Source organism: Macaca nemestrina, chromosome 11 (assembly GCF_043159975.1).
Source record: "Macaca nemestrina isolate mMacNem1 chromosome 11, mMacNem.hap1, whole genome shotgun sequence".
NCBI classification, from domain to species: Eukaryota; Metazoa; Chordata; class Mammalia; order Primates; family Cercopithecidae; genus Macaca; species Macaca nemestrina.
The window spans coordinates 106491319-106513427 of record NC_092135.1 but is presented as its reverse complement, the minus strand read 5'-3'; the positions used below and the strand labels follow the sequence as shown (position 1 = coordinate 106513427).

At 38.2% G+C, this 22109-nt stretch overlaps 1 protein-coding gene across 2 annotated transcripts in view; it reads right to left on the bottom strand.

Annotated features, from left to right (window-relative positions):
* The window catches only part of LOC105467988 (parathyroid hormone 2 receptor), an 89150-nt gene extending 70533 nt beyond the window's left edge, over nucleotides 1-18617 (bottom strand). The window contains exon 1 of one of the 2 annotated variants that reach the window (XM_071073320.1): nucleotides 18251-18617. In XM_071073320.1, the coding sequence (XP_070929421.1) occupies nucleotides 18251-18325 (75 nt within the window). In that variant the 5' untranslated portion in view covers nucleotides 18326-18617. The remainder of the gene's footprint in view (nucleotides 1-18250) is intronic. The other variant, XM_011717840.3, reaches the window with a different exon arrangement.
* Nucleotides 18618-22109: the final 3492 nt, after the last annotated feature.

The window sequence follows — 22109 nt, the reverse complement described above, 5'->3', positions numbered from 1 at the left end:
GGTCAGGCTTGTTGCTCAAATGTGACTGAAAGTGTTATGATACTGACTCCTAGTCGCCAATTACTTCTTCCCAATGTGAGACTAGACCAACAATCCAGGACAGGTGTATCTCAGCACCAAGGGACAATTAAAACCAACCCACAGGAGAGTCGATCAGTGATGCTTTCAGAAAAATGTGGAAGTTGTAAGATCCAAACTAGAGTAACTTGTGTCAAGCCTTGGCAAGTGGAGCAGGGCAGAACCATGAAAGCAGGGCTCTCACACATGATTTGCTGGATAACGGGAACTATCGCAAGAAATTTTTCCAAACCACAGTTTACTACATGGATATCTTACACAAGGACAGCTAGCAACACAAGGACAGCTAACCACTTATACAAGAACACTTGCCTGTCACACTGTCTGACAAACTCAACCCAAAACAAGGGACCCCTACAACCTCCCAGAATGGTTTAAGAGCAAAGTAAAGAACTAAAGCATTCCCTCTCACTGGCCCGTAACAAGAGTAACTCCCACCCTAATACTGTGCTTTACCAAAGATTTGTGGACACCCCACCTTTTCTCCACAACCTGCATATGAGGAGCCTGGACTTCCACCCCTCCTGACAGTAACAGTGTCCCTCTACTTCTCAGCTGGAGGGGAGTCAGAGAAGACCTAGTGGAGAGTCAGCCTAGCAGTAACAAGGCTACTCCCATTGTGGTGTCAGGGGAGGCCACATGAGAAGCAGAACTCATACCCCCACCCTTCAGGACCATGGAGCAGCCCACCATAGATGTCAGTGATAGCTGACAGGGGAACCAAAACTTCTACTTCCACGAGTAGTAATAAGGTGATAATCCCACTTCCCCAATTATATTAGTACCAAATAAAGTAGAGCAAACAAAATTACCAGAGACTAAAAGAGGGACATTATGTAATAATACAAGGGTCTCTCCATCAAGAAAACATGGCTTCCAAAATGTGTTTGCATCAAAAAAACAGAGCTGCAAAATATTTGAAGCAAAAACTGATAGAAATGAAAGAAGAGTTAAACAAATCCACAATTACAATTGGAAGCTGCAACCCCCTTACTCAACAATTGATAGAACAACTAGACAGAAAATCAGCAAGGATATAGAAGCCAACAATGCCATCAACCAACAGGATCTAATAGACATTTACTGAACACTTCACCCAGCAATGGAGAATACACTTTCTTTCCAAATACATATAGAACAAATACCAAAGTAGACCATATCCTGAATCATAAAACAAATCTCAACAATTTTTAAAGAATTGCAAGCATACGGAGTTCTCAGACCACAATGTTCTCAGACCACAATGGAATCAAACTGGAAATCAATAACAGAAAGATAATAAAACTCTCCAAACACTTAGAAACTAAACACACTTCTAAATAATCCATGGGTCAAAAAGAAAGTCTCAAGGGAAATCAAAAGTACATTGAACTGAATGAAAACACAAAAATAACATATCAAAATTTGTGGTACAGATCTAAGGCAGTGCTAAGAGAAATGCATAGCACTAAATTCACCCATTAGAAAAGAAGAAAAGTTTTGCATCGATAATATAATCTCCCACCTTGAGAACTTAGAAAAAGAAGAAAATAAAACCAAAGCAAGTAGAAAGAAGGACATCATAAAGAGGAGAAATCAATGAAATTGAAACAGAAAAACAATACAGACTATCAGTAAAACAAAGAGCTGGCGATTTAAAATTACCAATAATATTGACAAGCTTCTAGAAACTCAACCAAGAAAAAAAGGAAGAATACACAAATTAAACTATAGAAATGAAAAAGAGATAGTGGTTGCCAGGAGTTGAGGAGTGGCAAGTGCAAAGGAAGGGGTTTGGCTATAAAGAACATCAGAAGGGATCTTTCTGGGAAGAAAATGTTCTGTATCTTGACTGTTATCAATGTTATTATCTTGGTTGTGATATTTTATTGTAGTTTTATAAGAGGTTATCATCTTACAAGTGATAAGGGGGGAAACTGGGTAAAGGATACACATGTTCTTTCTCATTAGTTCTTCCAACTGCATGTGAATTTACAACTATCACCAAAAAAATCATTTTTTAAGAAAAGAAGCATTCTTCGAAGCATTCTTCTCTAACTTAAAAAAACCACAAAATATTACCTCATTCTAGTAAATGAGAATCTACCACAAGGTGATCATAAAAAAAGATATGGGGGGGCACCCAAGATGGCTGAATAGGGACAGCTTCAGCCTCCAGCTCCCAGTGTGAGCAACACAGAAGACGGGTGATTCTGCATTTTCAACTGAGGTACCGGGTTCATCTCACTGGGGCATGTCGGACAGTCAGTGCTGGTCAGCGGGTGCAGCCTGACCAGCGAGAGCTGAAGCAGGGTGAGGCATTGCCTCACCTGGGAAGTGCAAGAGGGAAGGGAATTTCTTTTCCTAGCCAAGGGAAACTGAGACACACAACACCTGGAAAATCGGGTAACTCCCACCCTAATACTGCACTTAACCAAAGGTCTTAGCAAACGGCACACTAGGAGATTATATCCCACACCCGGCCTGGAGGGTCCCACGCCCACGCAGCCTCCCTCATTGCTACCACAGCAGTCAGAGATCTAACTGCAAGGTGGCAGCGAGGCTGGGGGAGGGGCACCCGCCATTGCTGAGGCTTAAGTAGGTAAACAAAGTCCCCAGGAAGCTCGAATTGGGTGGAGCCCACCACAGCTCAAGGAGGCCTGCCTGCCTCTGTAGACTCCACCTCTGGGGACAGGGCATAGCTAAACAAAAAGCAACAGAAACCTCTGCAGATGTAACCATGTAGGGACATGGATGCAGCTGGAAACCATCATTCTCAGCAAACTATTGCAAGAACAGAAAACCAAACACCACATGTTCTCACTCATAGGTGGGAATTGAACAATGAGATCACTTGGACACAGGACGGGGAACATCACACACCGGGGTCTATTGGTGGCGGAGGGGCCAGGAGGGATAGCATTAGGAGATATACCTAATGTAAATGATGAGTTAATGGGTGCAGCACACCAACATGGCACATGTATACATATGCAACAAACCTGCACGTGCACATGTACCCTAGAACTTAAAGTATAATAATAATAATAATAATAAAAGGTATATAAAAATATTTTAGATATGATTATTTTATAATTTTACAAAAATATCTCTTTCCTAAAGTGAAGTCTACTTAACGAATATAGTGTTCTCTTGGAACGTTACTATAACATTTATATATTAAGTTTTACTTGAATTTGGAAAGGATTAAAAGGATATGTTTTTTAAAAATGAATTCCCTTCTAGGCTAGAGTGTTGGTTAATTTCATGTAGCAACTTGGGTGGGCCATGGGTGCCCAGATTACATTTGTTTCTGGTGTGTCTGTGTGTCTGTTTTCATTTAAGATTAACGTTTAAATCAGTAGACTCAGCAAAGCAGATTGCCCTCCCACGGTGTAACTAGGCCTCATCTAATTTGTTGAAGGTTTCAATTGAACAAAAGGCAGAGGAAGAAGGAATTTGCACCCTTTTTTTCCCTTCCTGGCAACGTTTCACCTCATCTTCTCTAGCCCTCAAAGTGAGATTTAGTCCATCAGCTCCCCTGGTTCTCCGACGTTCAGACTTGGACTGAATTATACCACTAGCTTTCCTGGATCTTCAGCTTGCTTACAGTAAGGGAGGAGACCACCCCCATATTGTCTTATGCCCAATTTCTGCCTCCATAGAAAGAAGTAGTAAAAACTAAAAGGCAGAAATGAAATCCACAAGCAGACAGCCTGGCGCCACACCCTGGGCCTGGTAGTTAAAGATCAATCTCTGACCTAATCGGTTATGTTATCTATAGATTACAGACTTTGTATTGAAAAGCAATGTGAAAATCCCTATCCTGTTTTGTACCGAAATAATTACTGGTGCATGCAGCCCCCAGTCATATACACCCTGCTTACTCAATCAATAACAACCCTCTCACGTGTACCCCTTAGAGTTGTGAGTTCTTAAAAGGGACAGGAATTGCTCACTCGGGGGGCTCCGCTCTTGAGACAGGAGTCTTGCCAATACCCCCGGCCGGATAAATCCCTTCCTTCTTTAACTTGGTGTCTGAGTTTTGTCTGCAGCTGGTCCAGCTACAACAGCAAATCCTAGTACTTCTCAGTCTCCATATTGTGTAAATCACTTCCTCACAGTAAATCTGTTTGTATATATATCCCATGGGGGTTCTGATCCCTGAAGAACTCTAACACAGCTAGCCATTCTACTTTCCATAGCCTGAGAGAAAACTGAGCTGGTCTATAAGAAGGAATTTTGCTTGGAATTCAGGGTTTCTCATATACTCCAGTATGAATGGGCCAAGTAACAAATCAGTTTTATGAACTCTCTACTCCATGTTTTCCCACAGACCTCAAAAAAGTTCATATGAACTTATAATTATTTTATTTTCCTTTTCTTAAATGCCAATGTCACTCTCACGAGTGTGATGCCCTTGAGGGTAGCTGAAGCTTTTATGTTCTAAAGGAGGTTTAACAATGAAAACATGTTTTTAATTATTTAGAATGTATTGTCTGTAATATTGCTTTAAAATAAGGGAATCTGTTATAATAAACAATATAGTTTTCAGAAATATATTACTGAATCATCTATCTTTAAATTATGAACCATGAAACTATTTTTGTTTAGTCCTTTTTAAAGTCAACATAAAAAAAGAAAAACAGATAATATATACAGCATAAATACATTACACAAACACACACAAGGAAGCATGCATACTCACACAGATACACACACACAATATGAAAATGTCTTGGCTTCTTAAGTTTTTAATCCTTTCACATAATGAACTCTAATTCAAACTAAAACTGAAGATCAGTTGATTTTGCACATTTGACTACAAATTCTAAAAATTTCCATGACCCTGTTCATGCAAGAAGTAAATTGAAAATGATTTAAGAAAACCATGTACCTATCTGTGGTATGGCTCACACATAGTTAAATGAAAACATTAAGAATGCGATCACATTGAGCTGTCATCCTTCAAAGCTATTGCTCATCCTTTTCTCTTATATTTTAACTACATGTGAATTTATTACAGATATTTGTAGAGCTCCAATTACTACTTAGAAACAAAGCATGGTTAAATTTTTAAGAGTCATATAATGATTACAGAGACAAAGAACAGATTAGCAGTTGCCAGGTGTTGCGGGGAAGGGAGAAGTAAGTGGTCGTGGCTATGAAAGGATTCCTGTGCTGGAACTATTCTATATCTTCACTGTGGTGGTGATCACATGCAACTCTACATGTGATAAAACTGCATAAACCAAATACACGTGCACACACACAAGTATGTATAAAACCAATGGAATCTGCATAAGACAGAGGGATTATATCAATGTCAATTTCCTGATTGTAATATTGTACTATAGTAATGAAAGATGTTACCATTGAGACAAAGTATATGAAAGGTATTTAGTATCTGTATTATTTCTTACATTGCATGTGAATCTATAATTCTCCCAAAACACAGATTTTTAAAAATTCATCTGCTAAAGTTTATCAGGAATTGTTTAGTTTCATGACTATAACCACGAAAAACACCAACTAAATTTTAAGTTAATTATAAATTAAGTGCAATATAGTATTTGAGCTAAAGTAAGGTCAAATATATTAAGACTACTTCGTTAGCAAAAAGAAAATTGAGTGCAAAAGAAATCATGTATTAGGTAGTCCCTCACAACTTGTATAGGTTCCTGAAAATATGAGACATTCCCTTTATCCTCCTTTGATAAATATATGGTATATTTCCTCATTTATTTAATGTTTATCTTTTTAAGCTTTAGTAAAGCTTTCTTTTTGTCATACAGGTTCAGCATAATTCTTCCGTTCATTTCTAGTTATTTTATTTTTGATCGCTATTACTAATAGGATATTCTTATTATGCTAAGTGGCAGTTTTTTTACACATAAGGAAGCTATTTTATTTCCTATTTTTAATGTCATTCTTGGTGACATTACTGAACTTTTTTTAGTTTTAATAGTTTCTAGTGAATTCTAGTGACTTTCCTATAAAAGTATTGCTAACATCTGCAAATAACAGAATCAACAGAATAAAGCTAAAATTGCTCATAAGGTATTTGTATTTTAACATAAAGTTAAAATTGATTTTTCATGTTTTGCAATGATAAGCAAGACTGATCTACTTCTGTGATATTTTGCCTTTCTTTCTCCCCTCAAGATATGGCTGACTTGCACAGTTACTCCTGGATTTTCTATTTAGCTTCTCTTATTTTATCCAGCTTATTCTAATGATGTTTGCCTCCTATTAGACCATAGATTCCCACCTTTGTAGCTGGGCATGGTGGCACATGCCTGTAATCCCAGCTACTCAGGAGGCCGAGGCAGGAGAATCGCTTTAACCCAGGAGGCGGAGGTTGCAGTGAGCCAAGATTGTGCCATTGCACTCCAGCCTGGGCGAGAGGGAAAGACTCCATCTCAAAAAAAAAAAAAAAGATTCCCGTCTTTGAACAGTACTTCTCTCTTAACAAGTACTTGTGTTTTTATGACCAGCTTTATTATAACAAACAGACCTGGAATTTTTCAAATAAATAAATCCATGTCTTTTCAACACCATTTCTTGCAAATGAACTAGATTGCCTCCAAGAGAAAAAACATCTAGCTATACCCCAGTTACAAATTTTGGCACAGGAATTTTCTCTCTCTTCTTTCTTTATACACATGCCTAGTTACTCGGCTTTCAGGATTATAACAAAAAAGACTAATTTTACAATGTATGTAAAATGGATCCTTAATGCATTTCAAGAGATAAATAATGAAATCTAGGAAGGACATTTTGGCAGCTTTAACAAATTTCCTGAAACTAATATGAGATTCATCCATCATTACTGAATTATAAACACCTTGTAAAAAAAAAAAAAAAAGTACCAAAGATCAAGAGACTCTTGTTAGACCTAAAACTAAGCTATATTTTTCTTCATCCCTTCTTTCTTTTCCAGTCTTCATTGGGAGGTACATTGCATTAGTCAGGGTTCTCTAGAGGGACAGAACTAATGGAATAGATATATATATATAAAGGGGAGTTTATTAAGTATTAACTCACCAATCACGAGATTCCACAATAGGCCATCTGCAGGCTGAAGATCAAGGAAAGCCAGTCTGAGTTCCAAAGCTGAAGAACTTGGAGTCCAGTGTTCAAGGGCAGGAAGCATCCAGCACGGGAGAAAGATGTAGACTGGGAGGCTAGGCCAGTCTCTCTTTTCACATTTTTTCTGCCTGTTTATATTCTAACCATGCTCGCAGCTGATTAAATTGTGTGCCCAGCTTAAGGGTGGGTCTGCTTTTCCCAGCCCACTGACTCAAATATTAATCTCCTTGGGCAACAGCCTTACAGACACACACAGGATCAATACTTTGTATCCTTCAATCCAATCAAGTTGACCCTCTGTATCAACCATCACATACAGAACAGCAGATAGCTTGAAAAAGTAGTTCACCTAATTTCAACATTTTAACCCTGAGCTCAGAAAAATCATAGTAAGCTTTATCATGGCTAAGCCATAGTGGGGCAAGTCAAAGTATGTGGCTTCTATTTCTGCCAAAATTTAAAGAACTGATGATAATTAAGTTCGTAAGGGTGAACAAAGTTGGCCATTGGCATTATTGGTTCAATAACACATGATAGATTCAAATATTTCCTACAAAGCACTTCCAGATAAATCATACAATAAATAACCATTGATTTTAAATGCTTTATATTTTCATGAGCTTTGGATTGGTCTTCCACACAAAGGTTTAACACCATCATTTTTAACACGTGTTTAACACTCCATTTCAGGTTGAACTAAATTAGTCATTTTCTCAAATTCTTTGAAAATGTTCTCCCACGCAGACTATTTTTCAAGGCAAACGCTTCAGTAAACCAAACTCAGCACTGACTCCTCAAATAAACAACTGATTAATATCAGTAACATTTGTTAACTCATCAAGAGCCAAGGAAAACCCCTTAAAATCATTTGCTTTGTTTTTTAATTGATTATTGGTGTTGCTACAACATCCTCAACTCCATTCTTTTCAAAAGGTAAGTAGTTTTAAACTAGTTATTTTTTCTAGACACATTTCATGCCTGCTACAATCAAATATGATTTAACCCATTTATTAGTTCACCATTGGTAAATGGCTTTCCTTGCTTAGCTAACAAATGACAACCTTACTTTGAACTTTACTTTTATTGCAGCCTCATTTTTTAAAAGAAGTTATGTGATGAGATATCTCATCTTAAATGTTCTAATTTTTTCTGACTGAATGCTGTGCTATCAGCTGGGAATATTGTAATGATTGCTTAATCTGGGAATGTCAACATATACTGTATTCTATTAGCACAGCTGTGGTGTCACTGAATAATAAACACGATGCTTTTCCATTTTATTTGATAGCAAAAAAAATCCACGTACACTGTGCCTTTAGAAGCAGAATATTTAGTCCATTTTTCTCTTCTTATATTGACATGATGGGTTCTCCCTGGTAGTGAAAAAAGTAAAGTGAAAATGTAGAGCAATACATGTAGCACTTGAAATGTGTCAAGTTATGACTGAGTCACTGCAATTCAGAATGCACCAAACAGCCATGTGAAGCGGTGCTCTGTCTAAACCAGTCAACTCTGCTATGTAGCATAAAATCGCTATAGACAATAAGTAAGTGAATTAATGTGGCTGTGTTCAAATAAAATTTTATTAACACTGAAATTTTAATTTTATTTAATCTTCACATCTACAAAATATTATCCTTTTAAAATACAATAAAATCCCCTTTTAAATGTTTTAAATCTTAGAATAGTTTTAGATTTACAGAAAAAATTTAGTTATATGATAGTACAGAGTTCCCATAAACACTCAGTTTCCCCTTATTAAAATCTTAGTAGGTATATTTGTCATAATTAATCAATCAATATTGATATATTGTTATTCACTAAGTTGGTACTTTATTCAGATTTTCTTAGTTTTTACCTAACATCCTTCGTCTGTTCTGGGGTCTCATCAAGACACCACATCATGTTTACTTGTCATATCTCCTTAGGTTGTTCTTGGTTGTGATAGTTTCTCAGGCTTTCCTCATTTTTAATTATCTTAACAGTTTTGAGGAACACTAATCAGAAATTTTGTATGATGTCCCACAGTTGGGTTTTTTCTTTTTTTTTTTTTTTTTTAATTTATTTATTATTATTATACTTTAAGTTGTAGGGTACATGTGCAAAACGTGCAGGTTTGTTACATATGTATACTTGTGCCATGTTGGTGTGCTGCACCCATCAACTCGTCATTTACATCAGGTATAACTCCCAATGCAATCCCTCCCCCCTCCCCCCTCCCCATGATAGGCCCCTGTGTGTGATGTTCTCCTTCCTGAGTCCAAGTGATCTCATTGTTCAGTTCCCACCTATGAGTGAGAACATGCGGTGTTTGGTTTTCTGTTCTTGTGATTGTTTGCTAAGAATGATGGTTTCCAGCTGCATCCATGTCCCTACAAAGGACACAAACTCATCCTTTTTGATGGCTGCATAGTATTCCATGGTGTATATGTGCCACATTTTCTTAATCCAATCTGTCACTGATGGACATTTGGGTTGATTCCAAGTCTTTGCTATTGTGAATAGTGCTGCAATGAACATACGTGTGCATGTGTCTTTATAGCAGCATAATTTATAATCCTTTGGGTATATACCCAGTAGTGGGATGGCTGGGTCATATGGTACATCTAGTTCTAGATCCTTGAGGAATCGCCATACTGTTTTCCATAATGGTTGAACTAATTTACAATCCCACCAACAGTGTAAAAGCGTTCCTATTTCTCCACATCCTCTCCAGCACCTGTTGTTTCCTGACTTTTTAATGATCGCCATTCTAACTGGTGTGAGATGGTATCTCATTGTGGTTTTGATTTGCATTTCTCTGATGGCCAGTGATGATGAGCATTTTTTCATGTGTCTGTTGGCTGTATGAATGTCTTCTTTTGAGAAATGTCTGTTCATATCCTTTGCCCACTTTTTGATGGGGTTGTTTTTTTCTTGTAAATTTGTTTGAGTTCTTTGCAGGTTCTGGATATTAGCCCTTTGTCAGATGAGTAGATTGCAAAAATTTTCTCCCATTCTGTAGGTTGCCTGTTCACTCTGATGGTAGTTTCTTTTGCTGTGCGGAAGCTCTTTAGTTTAATGAGATCCCATTTGTCAATTTTGGCTTTTGCTGCCGTTGCTTTTGGTGTTTTAGACATGAAGTCTTTGCCCATGCCTATGTCCTGAATGGAACTACCTAGGTTTTCCTCTAGTATTTTTATGGTATTAGGTCTAACATTTAAGTCTCTAATCCATCTTGAATTAATTTTCGTATAAGGAGTAAGGAAAGGATCCAGTTTCAGCTTTCTACTTATGGCTAGCCAATTTTCCCAGCACCATTTATTAAATAGGGAATCCTTTCCCATTTCTTGTTTCTCTCAGGTTTGTCAAAGATCCAGTTCCATAATGAGAAAACCATAGGTTTTTTCTACGGTTTTCTCATTATGGAACTGGGCCAATATATTTTGAAAAGGAAGACCACAGAAGTAAAGTGCCACTCACCTATCAATAGTGCAAGCTATCAACATGACTTCACTCTTACTGTTAACCTCGGTCCTTCGTCTGATTTTTATTCAATGACTTAAAAATGTGAAAATCATTCTTAGCTCATGAGGCATAGAAAAACAGATGATGGAATGAATTTGGATAACAGACCATAGTTTGCCCATTTTTGTTCTAGTGAATAAAAATTTTGGAATAAAGTTTGAGAACTGAGGATATATCAACCCAAAATTTCCTATTCTAATAGATATTCCAATAGAAAAAAACTGAAAAAAAATTCACTATCCTCATTAGCTGACAAAGGACTCAAAAGATAATCAGAAAAAGAAATAGTGCATGGATTATTGCTTTTACTGAACTTGGGGGAATACTGTGAGGAATGTAACCATGTAGGATATATTATATCTATACATGGACAAGACTGAATACAAAAATATCACTAACTACTATTGTCACCATATATATTAAGAAAATGGGCTATGGAGTGAATGTTACCTCCACTTTTAGTTGCTTTTGACAGAGCAGGAGCACCGTCATCTTGGACAAATACCACCATTTTAAGTTCTAGCTCCCTTTCTAACCTCACGCATTTCAAGGAAATCACTTCTCTTCTAACAACAAGTAACCAGAAAGAGCCGACAGTAAAACAAAGATAAGACAGCTTGGGCACAGAAGGAGGGGGAAAGTCTCTTGAGTAACCACCAAGCTTCACACTCATACAATGAGCCCCAGTAAAACAGTGGACCCTAATCAGCATATTCCTTTCCCATTAGGTGCACTAAGATGGGGAAGCTAAAAGCAGACTTGGGGGATATGCCTGCAGGTGGAGGAAGATGTATGGGAACAAACACAAAAACTATCCCTCTCAAATAAGCAAGACAAAGAGGCACAGAAGCAGTCCAAGTCTATGATAAGCTCTCCCACCCTGAACCCTTAAATACTTTTAGTCTGTAAGAGAGCATGCTCCTGACCAAAACTGGCCAGAAGCCCCTCCCAGGTTTATTCTCCAAAATAAACCTGTCTTTGACTGTTGAGCCACTTTTTGTGTTTCTTTCTTCCTTCTTCAACCCTTACAGCTTTTAGTTGTGACATTGTTCAAAGTGGCTAATTAGGTAATACAGATAAACAAATGGTTTTCAGCAACACATAGAAAACTTCAAGAATGTAAAAATAATACATGTTCCATTTAATCAATATCTTATATTCCATATGTTAAAAATGTTCAAAAATATAAAAATAATGGTTAATGCAGGAATAATTAAGTATAGCTCTTGCACTATTGAAATCATAACAGAGCTCAAATTCCATTTTCAAGTAACTAACTTTATAGTTCCTGAGCACTGAATCTTTTTTACACTTGCATTCCTTAAAGTCTAATTTTTCTTTCTGTACATCAGTGACACTTGATAGTGTCAAATGCTGTCTCTGCTAAGGCTGGCTCTTGGAGTTTCTGTAATCATGACTTCTATGTAGCTGTGTCTGAAATTGCTAGAGTGGCATCACATGGGGAGAACATACTATGATAACAACACTCCAAGATGAAAGGAGGACCACTCTCTCAAGATTCAAGTGGTGGCTCTCTGTCATTTGTAATATAATTTAATGAGTTCAAATTGCCAGTCTTCTGCATTGTTTATAAACATTCTCTGTGTGTGTGTGTGTGTGTGTGTGGTGGTCACTTTTTAAACAAATAAGGATGAAATAACTACATCTGTGTTTATATTTTATATGAGCAAAAAAATTATGGAGAAAGAGGTGGAAGATGTACAGTATTATCTGAGTGGGATGGAGAGGAGATGGGCCTGTACTGAGAGAGAAAGAGAATGAGTACAGAAGACAGGAAAATAGTCATAGGAAAATGGAAAAAAGTGGATTGTATAATGTCAAGTGAAAATATATATAAAATTTCATTTATGACATAATTGAAAGTATATATTAATTGAACAAGCACATAGACAAAGACTAAATAGAAATGCAGGTAGTTTTTGCTTTTGACCCCTGTTATATGTATATAGCAAAAACATTACTTTTAAAGCTACCGCTGTTGATAACCTGAAAAAATCTGAATCTCTGGTATGATGGAACTTGAAGCCTTATACTCTTGACATATGACAAAATGAGACCCAGAATTTTGCCACTTATCTGTGGCCACCCAGCTAATTTACAGTAAAACATGGACTACAGCCAGGTATCCTGTCTTCCAGTACAGTGTCCTTACACAGCACTACCTCTGCTTTTCAAGGCTATTCTATAGAAGCTCTACTCAGTGATGGAGTTCATTTCATGAGGAAATGAAATCAGCCAATGATTATCACTCTAGAAATAGTGTTGACCTGTTTTGGACATGAGAAATCATCAAGAAGATCGTTTCCTGCCAGCAATCGGCAACGAGGATCTGAGATTACAGAAAATCAGGCTGAAGGCCAAATTATATATCTACACATAATAGCAACAATGGTCAATGTTCTATTCATTTCTAACTAGTGTCACTCCCTCTAGGCAATACATCTGTCATGCAGCACAGCTGTGCGATCCTGGGAGATAATAACAACTGGGAAAAGTGAAGTGGTAATATCCATCAGCAAGAAGGAAACAAATTTTGAGCAAAAGCAATGAAGAAGGTAGATATTAATCAAGTACTTATATTAATAAATGTAATATTATAACAGCTATCAGTGTTATGATGAAAATGTCCATTTGCTATCAGAAAAAATGTGGGTTCTGAAGGAGAAGCCATAAGAAATAAAAGGAAGAGAAAATAGCCTCGCAAAATTCTCACACACATACACATCCCATTTAAAAGCCTTCAGGAGTTCCCACTAATGCTTAGAAATATTCTTAATCTAATAATCGTTCCATTAAAAAGAATTTGACTGATCTTCTAATAAAAGAAGAGGAAAGAGCTCACATATTTTGTTATCAGGCACCTTAAAGCTTTTTGTTTGTATATTTTTAAATTCAAGACTCACATTCTATGAGTAGATGTCACTATAATGCTTATCCTATGAATAAGTCCTATTTTACAGTGGAGCCAATGGAGACACCAAGAGATGAAATTAACTACCTAAAGTCACATGACTGTTTAAAAACTTAATTAATAACCCAGAGAAAAGACAAAAACAAAACAGAGGGGAAAGAAAGGACAAGATGGGTTCTAGCAGATGACAAAACCAACTGAAGTTCAAGACAGGAAAATAAGTGAGATGCATGAATGCTGGTTGAAAATATTCTATTTTGTCACAAAGAATTGAGGAAGTTCTGGGAAAGTGAAACCTACTCTCTGTGCATTGGCAAGAAAAAGCCACACCTAGGACCCTTCCATATCACTGCCTCTGGTCTACCAGGGCTGAAGAGACTACTCACAATCAATGCAGCCACCGAGAAGCCCATTCCTCAGGGATTTAAGGCTTCCTTATAACTAGAAGACAAATGGAAACAGTCCTGGTTGTCAACAGAAAAGAATGAGAACAAACCAACTCTCTTATCTTTAACTATAATAGTGTTTGTGGCAATAAACACAGTATAGAGATAATCAACAGTCAAGTTTCCATTTGACTCTGCCAAAGATAGTCCCTAGTTTCCACTTTGGAGAAGCTGCCTGTATTCTAGGACTTGGCATGATCTCAGCTCACTGCAACCTCTTCCTCCAGTGTTCAAGCGATCCTCCCACCTCACCCTCCCAAGTAGCTGGGATTACAGGCATGAGCCACCATGCCCAGCTAATTTTTGTATTTTTAGTAGAGATGGTGTTTCACCACATTGGCCAGGCTGGTCTCTAACTCCTGACCTCAAGTAATCTGCCCACCTCCCAAAGTGCTGGGATTACAGGCATGAGCCACTGCACCCAGCCGTCCTCATTCTTAACTCCACCAGTAATAGTTTTGACAGTCCTGTTTATTATTACCACAATTTCCAATTAACACATGCATTGAGATGCAGAGTGCAGGCCTACTTGATTTGTTGATTTATCCCCTTTTATCTCTATACCCCACTCCTACTTCTCTACCTCCCATATACAAGCATTTATGTGAGACACACACACACACACACACACACAAAATCTTTTATCTGAATATGTTCATAAAACATATATTACTGTTTATATGCATGTATTTTAATGTATGTAAATGATATCATACCATATATCCTATTCTTTCTGTGTCACATGTTATGCTGTTTTTACAATCTTGTCCATGCTGATTTGTGCACATTTAAGCCATTGCTTTTTATTGATGCACAATACCCCATTACAAACACCCAGATTGTCCCTAATTCTCTAACATCACAGAATTACTGCGAGAATCATTATAGACCTGGGTGAGAAATTCCTTGGGATAGAGACTCAGGGACAGAGATTGCTGGGACAGAGGACATGTGTATACAAAATGTCACTAAGCCGTGCCCAGCTGATCTCCACAATGAGGGTACCAGTAGGAGGGGTGGGCCCCAGAGGTAAAAGCCAGAGTATAAATCATGGCTGCTTGTGTGAGTTGAGTATATTATCTAATACCTCGTAGCCCCATTTTCTCATTTATAAAAATGTGAACAATTACAGTGCCCATCTCATAAAGTTACTGTGATAATTAAATGAGAGAATCAAGTACTTAGCACAGTATTTGGTACTTGGCAAGTAGCATCACTGATTACCATTTTTCCACACCCAGAAAGAGACTTCTGATTTTTCTAGTAGGCTCTGAATCTTTATACTGGAAGGTCAATAGTAGGAATTCTAAGACGTGGCCATTTTTTCACAGCAGGGGACTCCTCTGATGGGCAACCTTTCCCCCAGGGTTCTCCATTGAGTTGGACAAAACTGTCAGATTCGCTTGCTGGTCTGAGGTTACCCCTGTCCAATCCTTCTCCCTCTCCCTTTCAACTTTCACAAGCATTACCTCCTCCCCTAATAAATCTCTGGCACCCCAATTCCATCTCACAGTCTGTTACCAGGAGGATCCACTAACACAGTAAAAGAAAATACTGAACATGTTTATCTAGTGGTCCTCATTACCATGTGATAATCTGACTATAGAAAATGCATTGCTGGGCTCTGTAATGATGTATGAATGCATGGGTTTTGAACTGTGCATTGAGACAAAAGTATATCTTTACCAACCAGAAACCACAGAGACCCTTAAAACAGTTGATGAGCGCTAGTCTATATCATCTATTTTATGGTATGATCCAATGTTTACTGAATACTAAATATTTACTCTACACAAGTTCATTCTGCCTGTGAGTTCCCTTTGGTTTTCTATCAATATATTATAATTATTTTTTCAAATATCTGTGTTAGCTACCAATATATTCATCATTAACTGGGTACGCTTAAAAAAATTAATAAAGCCAGGCTCATTTTTCATAAATACCTTGTCTCTCATACTTAAGCTAATAATATCAGCAACTGATATTTGAAGTAAATAATACCCAGAATATATTTAGTCTCTATTATACTCCAGGTTAACTAATGGAATTTCAGAGTAGAAAATGACTGTAACCTAAAGTAATAAGCCAAGAATTATAGAATTAAAAGAATCTTAGGCCAATATGACTCTTTTGAAGATGAAGAAACTGAAGGTCAGAAAATGTATCAGTCTGTCGATATAAATCACTTGAATTTAACCTCCAGATTTTGTTTAAAATGTCAAAAATTTGGCAAATGTAATACCACAAACTGTCATTTTATGCAATTCATAATCTATAGATATAAATGGAAATCCGTGTAAAGCAATGATTCTCAACCAGGAGTGATTTTGCCTTCCAAAATATGTATAGCAACATCTAGAGACATTTTTCGTTGTCTCAGTTAGGGGGAGGGGTGCTACTAGCATCTACTGGATGTAAGAGACAGGGATGGCGCTAAATACCCTGCAATATACAAGACAACACCCCCGCCCCCACCAAAACAAAGAATTATTATATATAGCCCAAAATGTCAATAATGCCAAGGTTGGGAAACCCTGGTTTAAAATTATAGAAAAAGTATTCAGTGTCCTAATGGTTTTGTTGAAAGCAAAAGAAAAAGAAAATATTCTGCCCACAATCCCATGGTGATTTCTTTTTTCTTTCTTTTCTTTTCTTTTCTTTTCTTTCTTTTCTTTCTTTCCTTCCTTCAAGACAGGGTCTCATTTTGTTGCCAGGCTGGGGTGCAGTGGCATGATCATAGCTCAGAGCAGCCTCGAACTCCCAGACTCAAGAGATCCTCCCATCTCCCAAAGGTCTGGGATTACAGGCATGAGCCACCACACCAAGCCTTTTTTCGTATTGTACTAATACCTCCCCATTTCCTTATAAAAAGTAATCTAGAACACTAAAGAAAATAAATGGTTAGTTGCCTCTTAGGTATAAGAAGATGCCATTTTTAAGCAAATTATCCAAATATCTTACAAGATAGAAATGTAGGAAGTATAGTAGAGACTACCAGAGTTCTATAACGGTCATGGAAATTTATCACCAAATTTTTTTCCATGCATTCATATTCCTTCTGGTCACTTGATGAATTTTTTCAGGTTTAAGTGTACCTTACTTTCAGGTATCCATTGCTAACATTATTAGTCAATGTATGACACACAAATTGCTTATTAACAAAATTTATTTATCAACAAAATAAATCTACATGAAGCATCTTGGTCATGTTAAGTAAAGCTCACTTTTAGCATGGCACATATTCTAGAAATCCCCTTTAAGTTTTAATGTCTCTGGTTATGTCTATAACAAATAGGTTTTTAAAACTGCACTTTTAGAATAATTGAAATTTAAACTAGTCATCTGAAAGCCGAGAACATAGTATTAAGTTTAGACAGTATCAATACATAAATCACTGCTTTACATTCTCACGGTGAAATAATTTTTTACTGGGCCTTCATTTGATGGTCTAGGTGCACCCCCTACCGAATTGGAGAGAAATACCTTGATTCAGTTTAAATTCACAGGGCTCTTGAACTGCATAACATCCACCACAACATGCATCTCTCTAGCTCATCTGAAAAGCTGACTGTAAACCCTGCATTTGATTTGACTCAAAAAAAAAAAAAAGTGCGTCTGAATTGTGCCTTGCACATTAAAGAGGCTTCATTGTGAAAGATCGCCCAGATAATCTCTAAATGATATTAGCAGTACGAAAGTGACAGCCACCGCTTCTTAACATTAACAAATGAGCTGTATTTTGGTATTTTTATTCTGTCTCCTAACTTGAATGGTGTGTGATTCTGTATCACAAACAGCCAATTATTCTTTCAGATAGTGATCACAATCGATCCTGTAAGTTTAAATTCTCAAAAGCGATGGTAAATTACCAGCAGACGAAAGCCGTTTTGATTAATTAAATGGGGACCACGGAGTTTAAGAAAAGTTTCTTCACCTTCCCAGCCTCACACTCCTGATCCACGACTCCGCTGTTCTGAAATATCCCCTTACTTTGCGGATGCCAGGATGCCCCAGGACATCACTCCACTAAAGCAGATCTTTGAAGCTCCACTAATTGCCTGCCACCACCTGCCGGGAGCGCCTCGGTGCGTGCCGGGGCGGGTGTGGATGTGTGAACATGAATGAGCTCTCGCGCGCACCTGGCCTCAGTGTTGCTAAAGCCAAATCGCCGCCGGAGGCTCCGCGAAAACAGGTGTCGCGGAGCCCTGGCTCTTACCTGGGCTCTGGCCAGGAGGCAGCTGCCGAGCATCAGCCAACCCCAGACGTGGAGTAACGCCCCCAATCCGGCCATGCCCGGAACGGCTGTAGAGAAAAGCAGGGACCCTCCTCCAGAGCCCGGGAGAAGCTTCCAAGTCACCAACTTGGCTGGGCCTGGGCAAACTTGTGGTCAGTAACGATGCGCAGCTGGGGTGGTCGGGCCCGGGCCACCGGCCGAGGTGCTTGGGGTCTTGTCGCCGGAGCCTCGCGCTTCTCAGAGCCCACGTCCTGCTGCGCCGCGACTCGAGGTTGGTCTTGTCTTCCGGAGAGACTGGCCCGAGTCCTGCACTTGACTCGCAGCCCCGCGCCACCTGCCGCGGGAAGGGGGCGGCTCCCGCGCCAGGCGGATCCGGGTGCGCCCCGCGCGGCTGCGCTCGCGCTCCTCCTCGCGTCCCTCAGCCCCGGGGGCGGGGGGCAAAGGATCCCACGGAGCTGATGCCGCCACCCCCCACTCACAATGCTTCTGCTTCCTTCCACTCCGTCCCGGGTTCCAGGGCCCTGTCTCTAGGGGCCCCCTGGGTCTTCGGGGAGTGGTCCAGAAGTTCCCTACTGTCCTGCGTGCGCTGACAATCGGCCCTAGGACAGTCACAGGATGACTAAAGGCTCCCAAGGCCAGGTGGGCCCTGCGTCTGCGCTGTTCGCCGGACAGTTCTAAAACCCTCTAAAATGCTCTAATTTTCTCCTAACCATTATAATACTGGGTGTGTGTTAAGTAGAAATAATATATGTATTTCTTGTGGTTTAAAAGTTCTTTGTGTGGTATTGTGCTTTGAATTCTGGCATTTAAAAAAGATAACTAATATTCTTTTTTTCCCTTTTTTTTTGTTTTGTTTTGTTTTGTTTGAGATGGAGTCTCCCTCTGTCGCCCAGGCTGGAGTGCAGTGGCACTATCTTGGCTCACTGCAACCTCCACCTCCTGGATTCAAGCGATTCTTCTGCTTCAGCCTCCCCAAGTAGCTGATACTATAGGCGCGCCACCACGCCCAGCTATTTTTTATTTTTATGTATTTATTTATTTTTTTTTAAGTAGAGATGAGGGTTCTCCATGTTGGCCAGGTTGGTCTCGAACCCTTGACCTCAGGTGATCCACCCACCTCTGCCTCCCAAAGTGTTGGGATTACAGGCGTGAGTCACCGCATCCGGTCTAATATTCTTTAACACTTTGTGTGTGGCTGTGTAAGCACCTTGATTTGGGACAAAGCCTATTCCTATATTTTCCTCAGAAGCATAATTATCAAGATGCCAGAGAATGCTTTAGACATTGAGTCTCCCAGGATCTGATACTGTTGGAAAAAGGCGAATCCCATAGGTGAAGCCCAATAATTCACAATAATCTGAGATTTCTCACAGATTGACCTCATTTCCTGCCAAAATGAAAACTGGGTTTGCTTATAAAATTTATAGATTATTGATTGCCAGCCAGCTCTAAAACATTTAAAGGAGTGACATATTTCCATTTCTACATGTCTGAAAATGTTCACTCCTATCTCTATTTTAATAGTGTTGTTTATATCATGTACATGTATTATAAACAATTTCATGTGCATTTTTGAAATAGCAGAACCTAAATTATACAACATACATACCTTGGCACATGCCTGCAGAATTACCAAATAAAGTTTACTTTCCACTGATTTCATCACTGATTTAAAGTTTTTGTTTTGAGCTTTTGTTTTTTGTGTGTTCTTTTTGGAGACGGGTGTTGAAACTCTTTTTCAAAATAGAACCCTCTATAGTTGCTATTATCTAAAATCTTCAATTTGATTACATGATTTAGAATCGTCACATGTTACATTACCCTATTCAAGCAAGAAAATAATGATAATGGTAGTAATACTGATATATAACATTTTTAAGTGCTACTACATTCAGTTACTATTCTAAGTACTTTCCATGAAATTAATCTTTAATTCTGCGAGGTAAGTATTATCGTTATCCATATTAATAGACAAGGAAATAGACACTAAGTATTTGTCCAAGGTCCAGATATTCCGTCATTGTGGCACTGCTAGTCATCCATTCTATTTGTGCAATAATATTACTACAAATTTTTATCATGTTCCTTAGGACTCACAAAACCAGGAATGCTTTTCCATGCAGTTTTTCTTTTCATTTCATTGTTCTATCTCCCAAAAATTGAGAATAATTTACTGTGCATAACAGCATGGGTTCTGGGCCAAGAAAAATTTCATGCTCCACTTTAGGAGTCTGGCAGTGACTGAGAACATTTTTGGTTGTGTCAGTTTTGATATGTCACACATGCTACTGGCTTGTGGTAGGAAGAGGCTATGGATGCTGCTAACCATCCCACAATTCATAGGACAGCCCCTCAAATCAGAGAAATATCTGGCCCAAAATGTCAATAGTGCCAAGGTTGAGAAATCCTGCATTACAGCACAAAGGGTACCCAAGACTACTGCTATTTGTTAACTAGACGTTCAATCAAATAAGAAGTTCTATACCTTGGAACTTAAAACCAATTTTTGTTAAATGTATGCTATTCAAGTGGTCCATTCATACTAACGGGTACAAATCCACAGTTCAAGACTGAAAGTATTGAAAGCCTTGATTAGACTGTAGTAATTGAAAAATGTTAGGTAAAGTGAAAAAATATACAAATTGCTGTGATATCAAGATATTTGTGGCTCTTGTCATAAAATATGTAATTGCTTATATCATGGGTAAATTAGGAATAATTAATTAACATTATTTACAAGCTAACAACTTTAAAACAAACCTTTATGCAAAGCTGATGAAATGACTTACCTGCCAAATTGCTGCAAATGACATCTTGTCAGTCCTTAAATCAATGAAAGGCAGGTGACAGGTCTTATCATCTCCAATTACAAATGAAAAATGGAATTTTGATGATAAAGAGACTCAATTCTGAGCAAATCACAGTCAAAATGACATTTTCTGGTTATTTCTGGCAATGTTTTGCTTTGGATTTTTGCTGGTGTTTATTTATTTGTTAGTTTGTTTTTGTCTTTTGCAGGACCACCATGTCACATGCTGGTCATGGATCAGAATCAGCTGTGCTTGTTAAAATGCATATTCCTAGGTTTTACCTCAGGTCATTACTGAATCTCTAATGATTATTCTTGAACATGTGTTTGTATGTAAATCATTGCATATTGTCTTGATATAAAATTTTTAATGAAATTTTTGTTAAAAATATATGCTCAAATTTAAGGCTAATTGTGAATATTTACAAATAGAACACATGGCCTTGGTGAAGTGTTTCCCTACTCTCTTGTCTTGGTTGTTACTATTTTTCAAAGTCTTGACAACTTAGCAAAGATGGACATATCATTATTGTTTTAATTTTTAGTATATTTTTAAGTTTGACTATTTTAGACATTCATTGGCCAATTGTATTACAGCCTTTTAAAATCTCTTGTTCTTGCCTCTTGAAAGAAGAAAGGCTTTGAATTCTGGCCCTGCCACGTGCTAGCTGCGTAACCCTGAGCAAATTATATACTGGCCTCTCTTTGTCTTAATCTCCTCAATTGCAAGATGGGAGAAATGAGAGAACCTCCTTTACTCAGCTCCGGATGCTATAACAAAATACCATAAACTGGGTGGCTTATAAACCACAGAGATTTATTTCTCACAGTTTGGAGGCTGGAAAGTCCAAGATCAAGGTGCTGGCAGGTTCAGTGTCTGATAAAAGCCTGCTTCCTCATTGACCACTGCTGTCTTCTCATTGCAACCTCACATGGCAGAAGGGATGAGCGATTTTTCTGAGGTCTCTTTTATAAGGGCACTAATCTCAGAGCCCTCATGACCAAATCACCTCTCAAAGTCTCTGCCTAGTA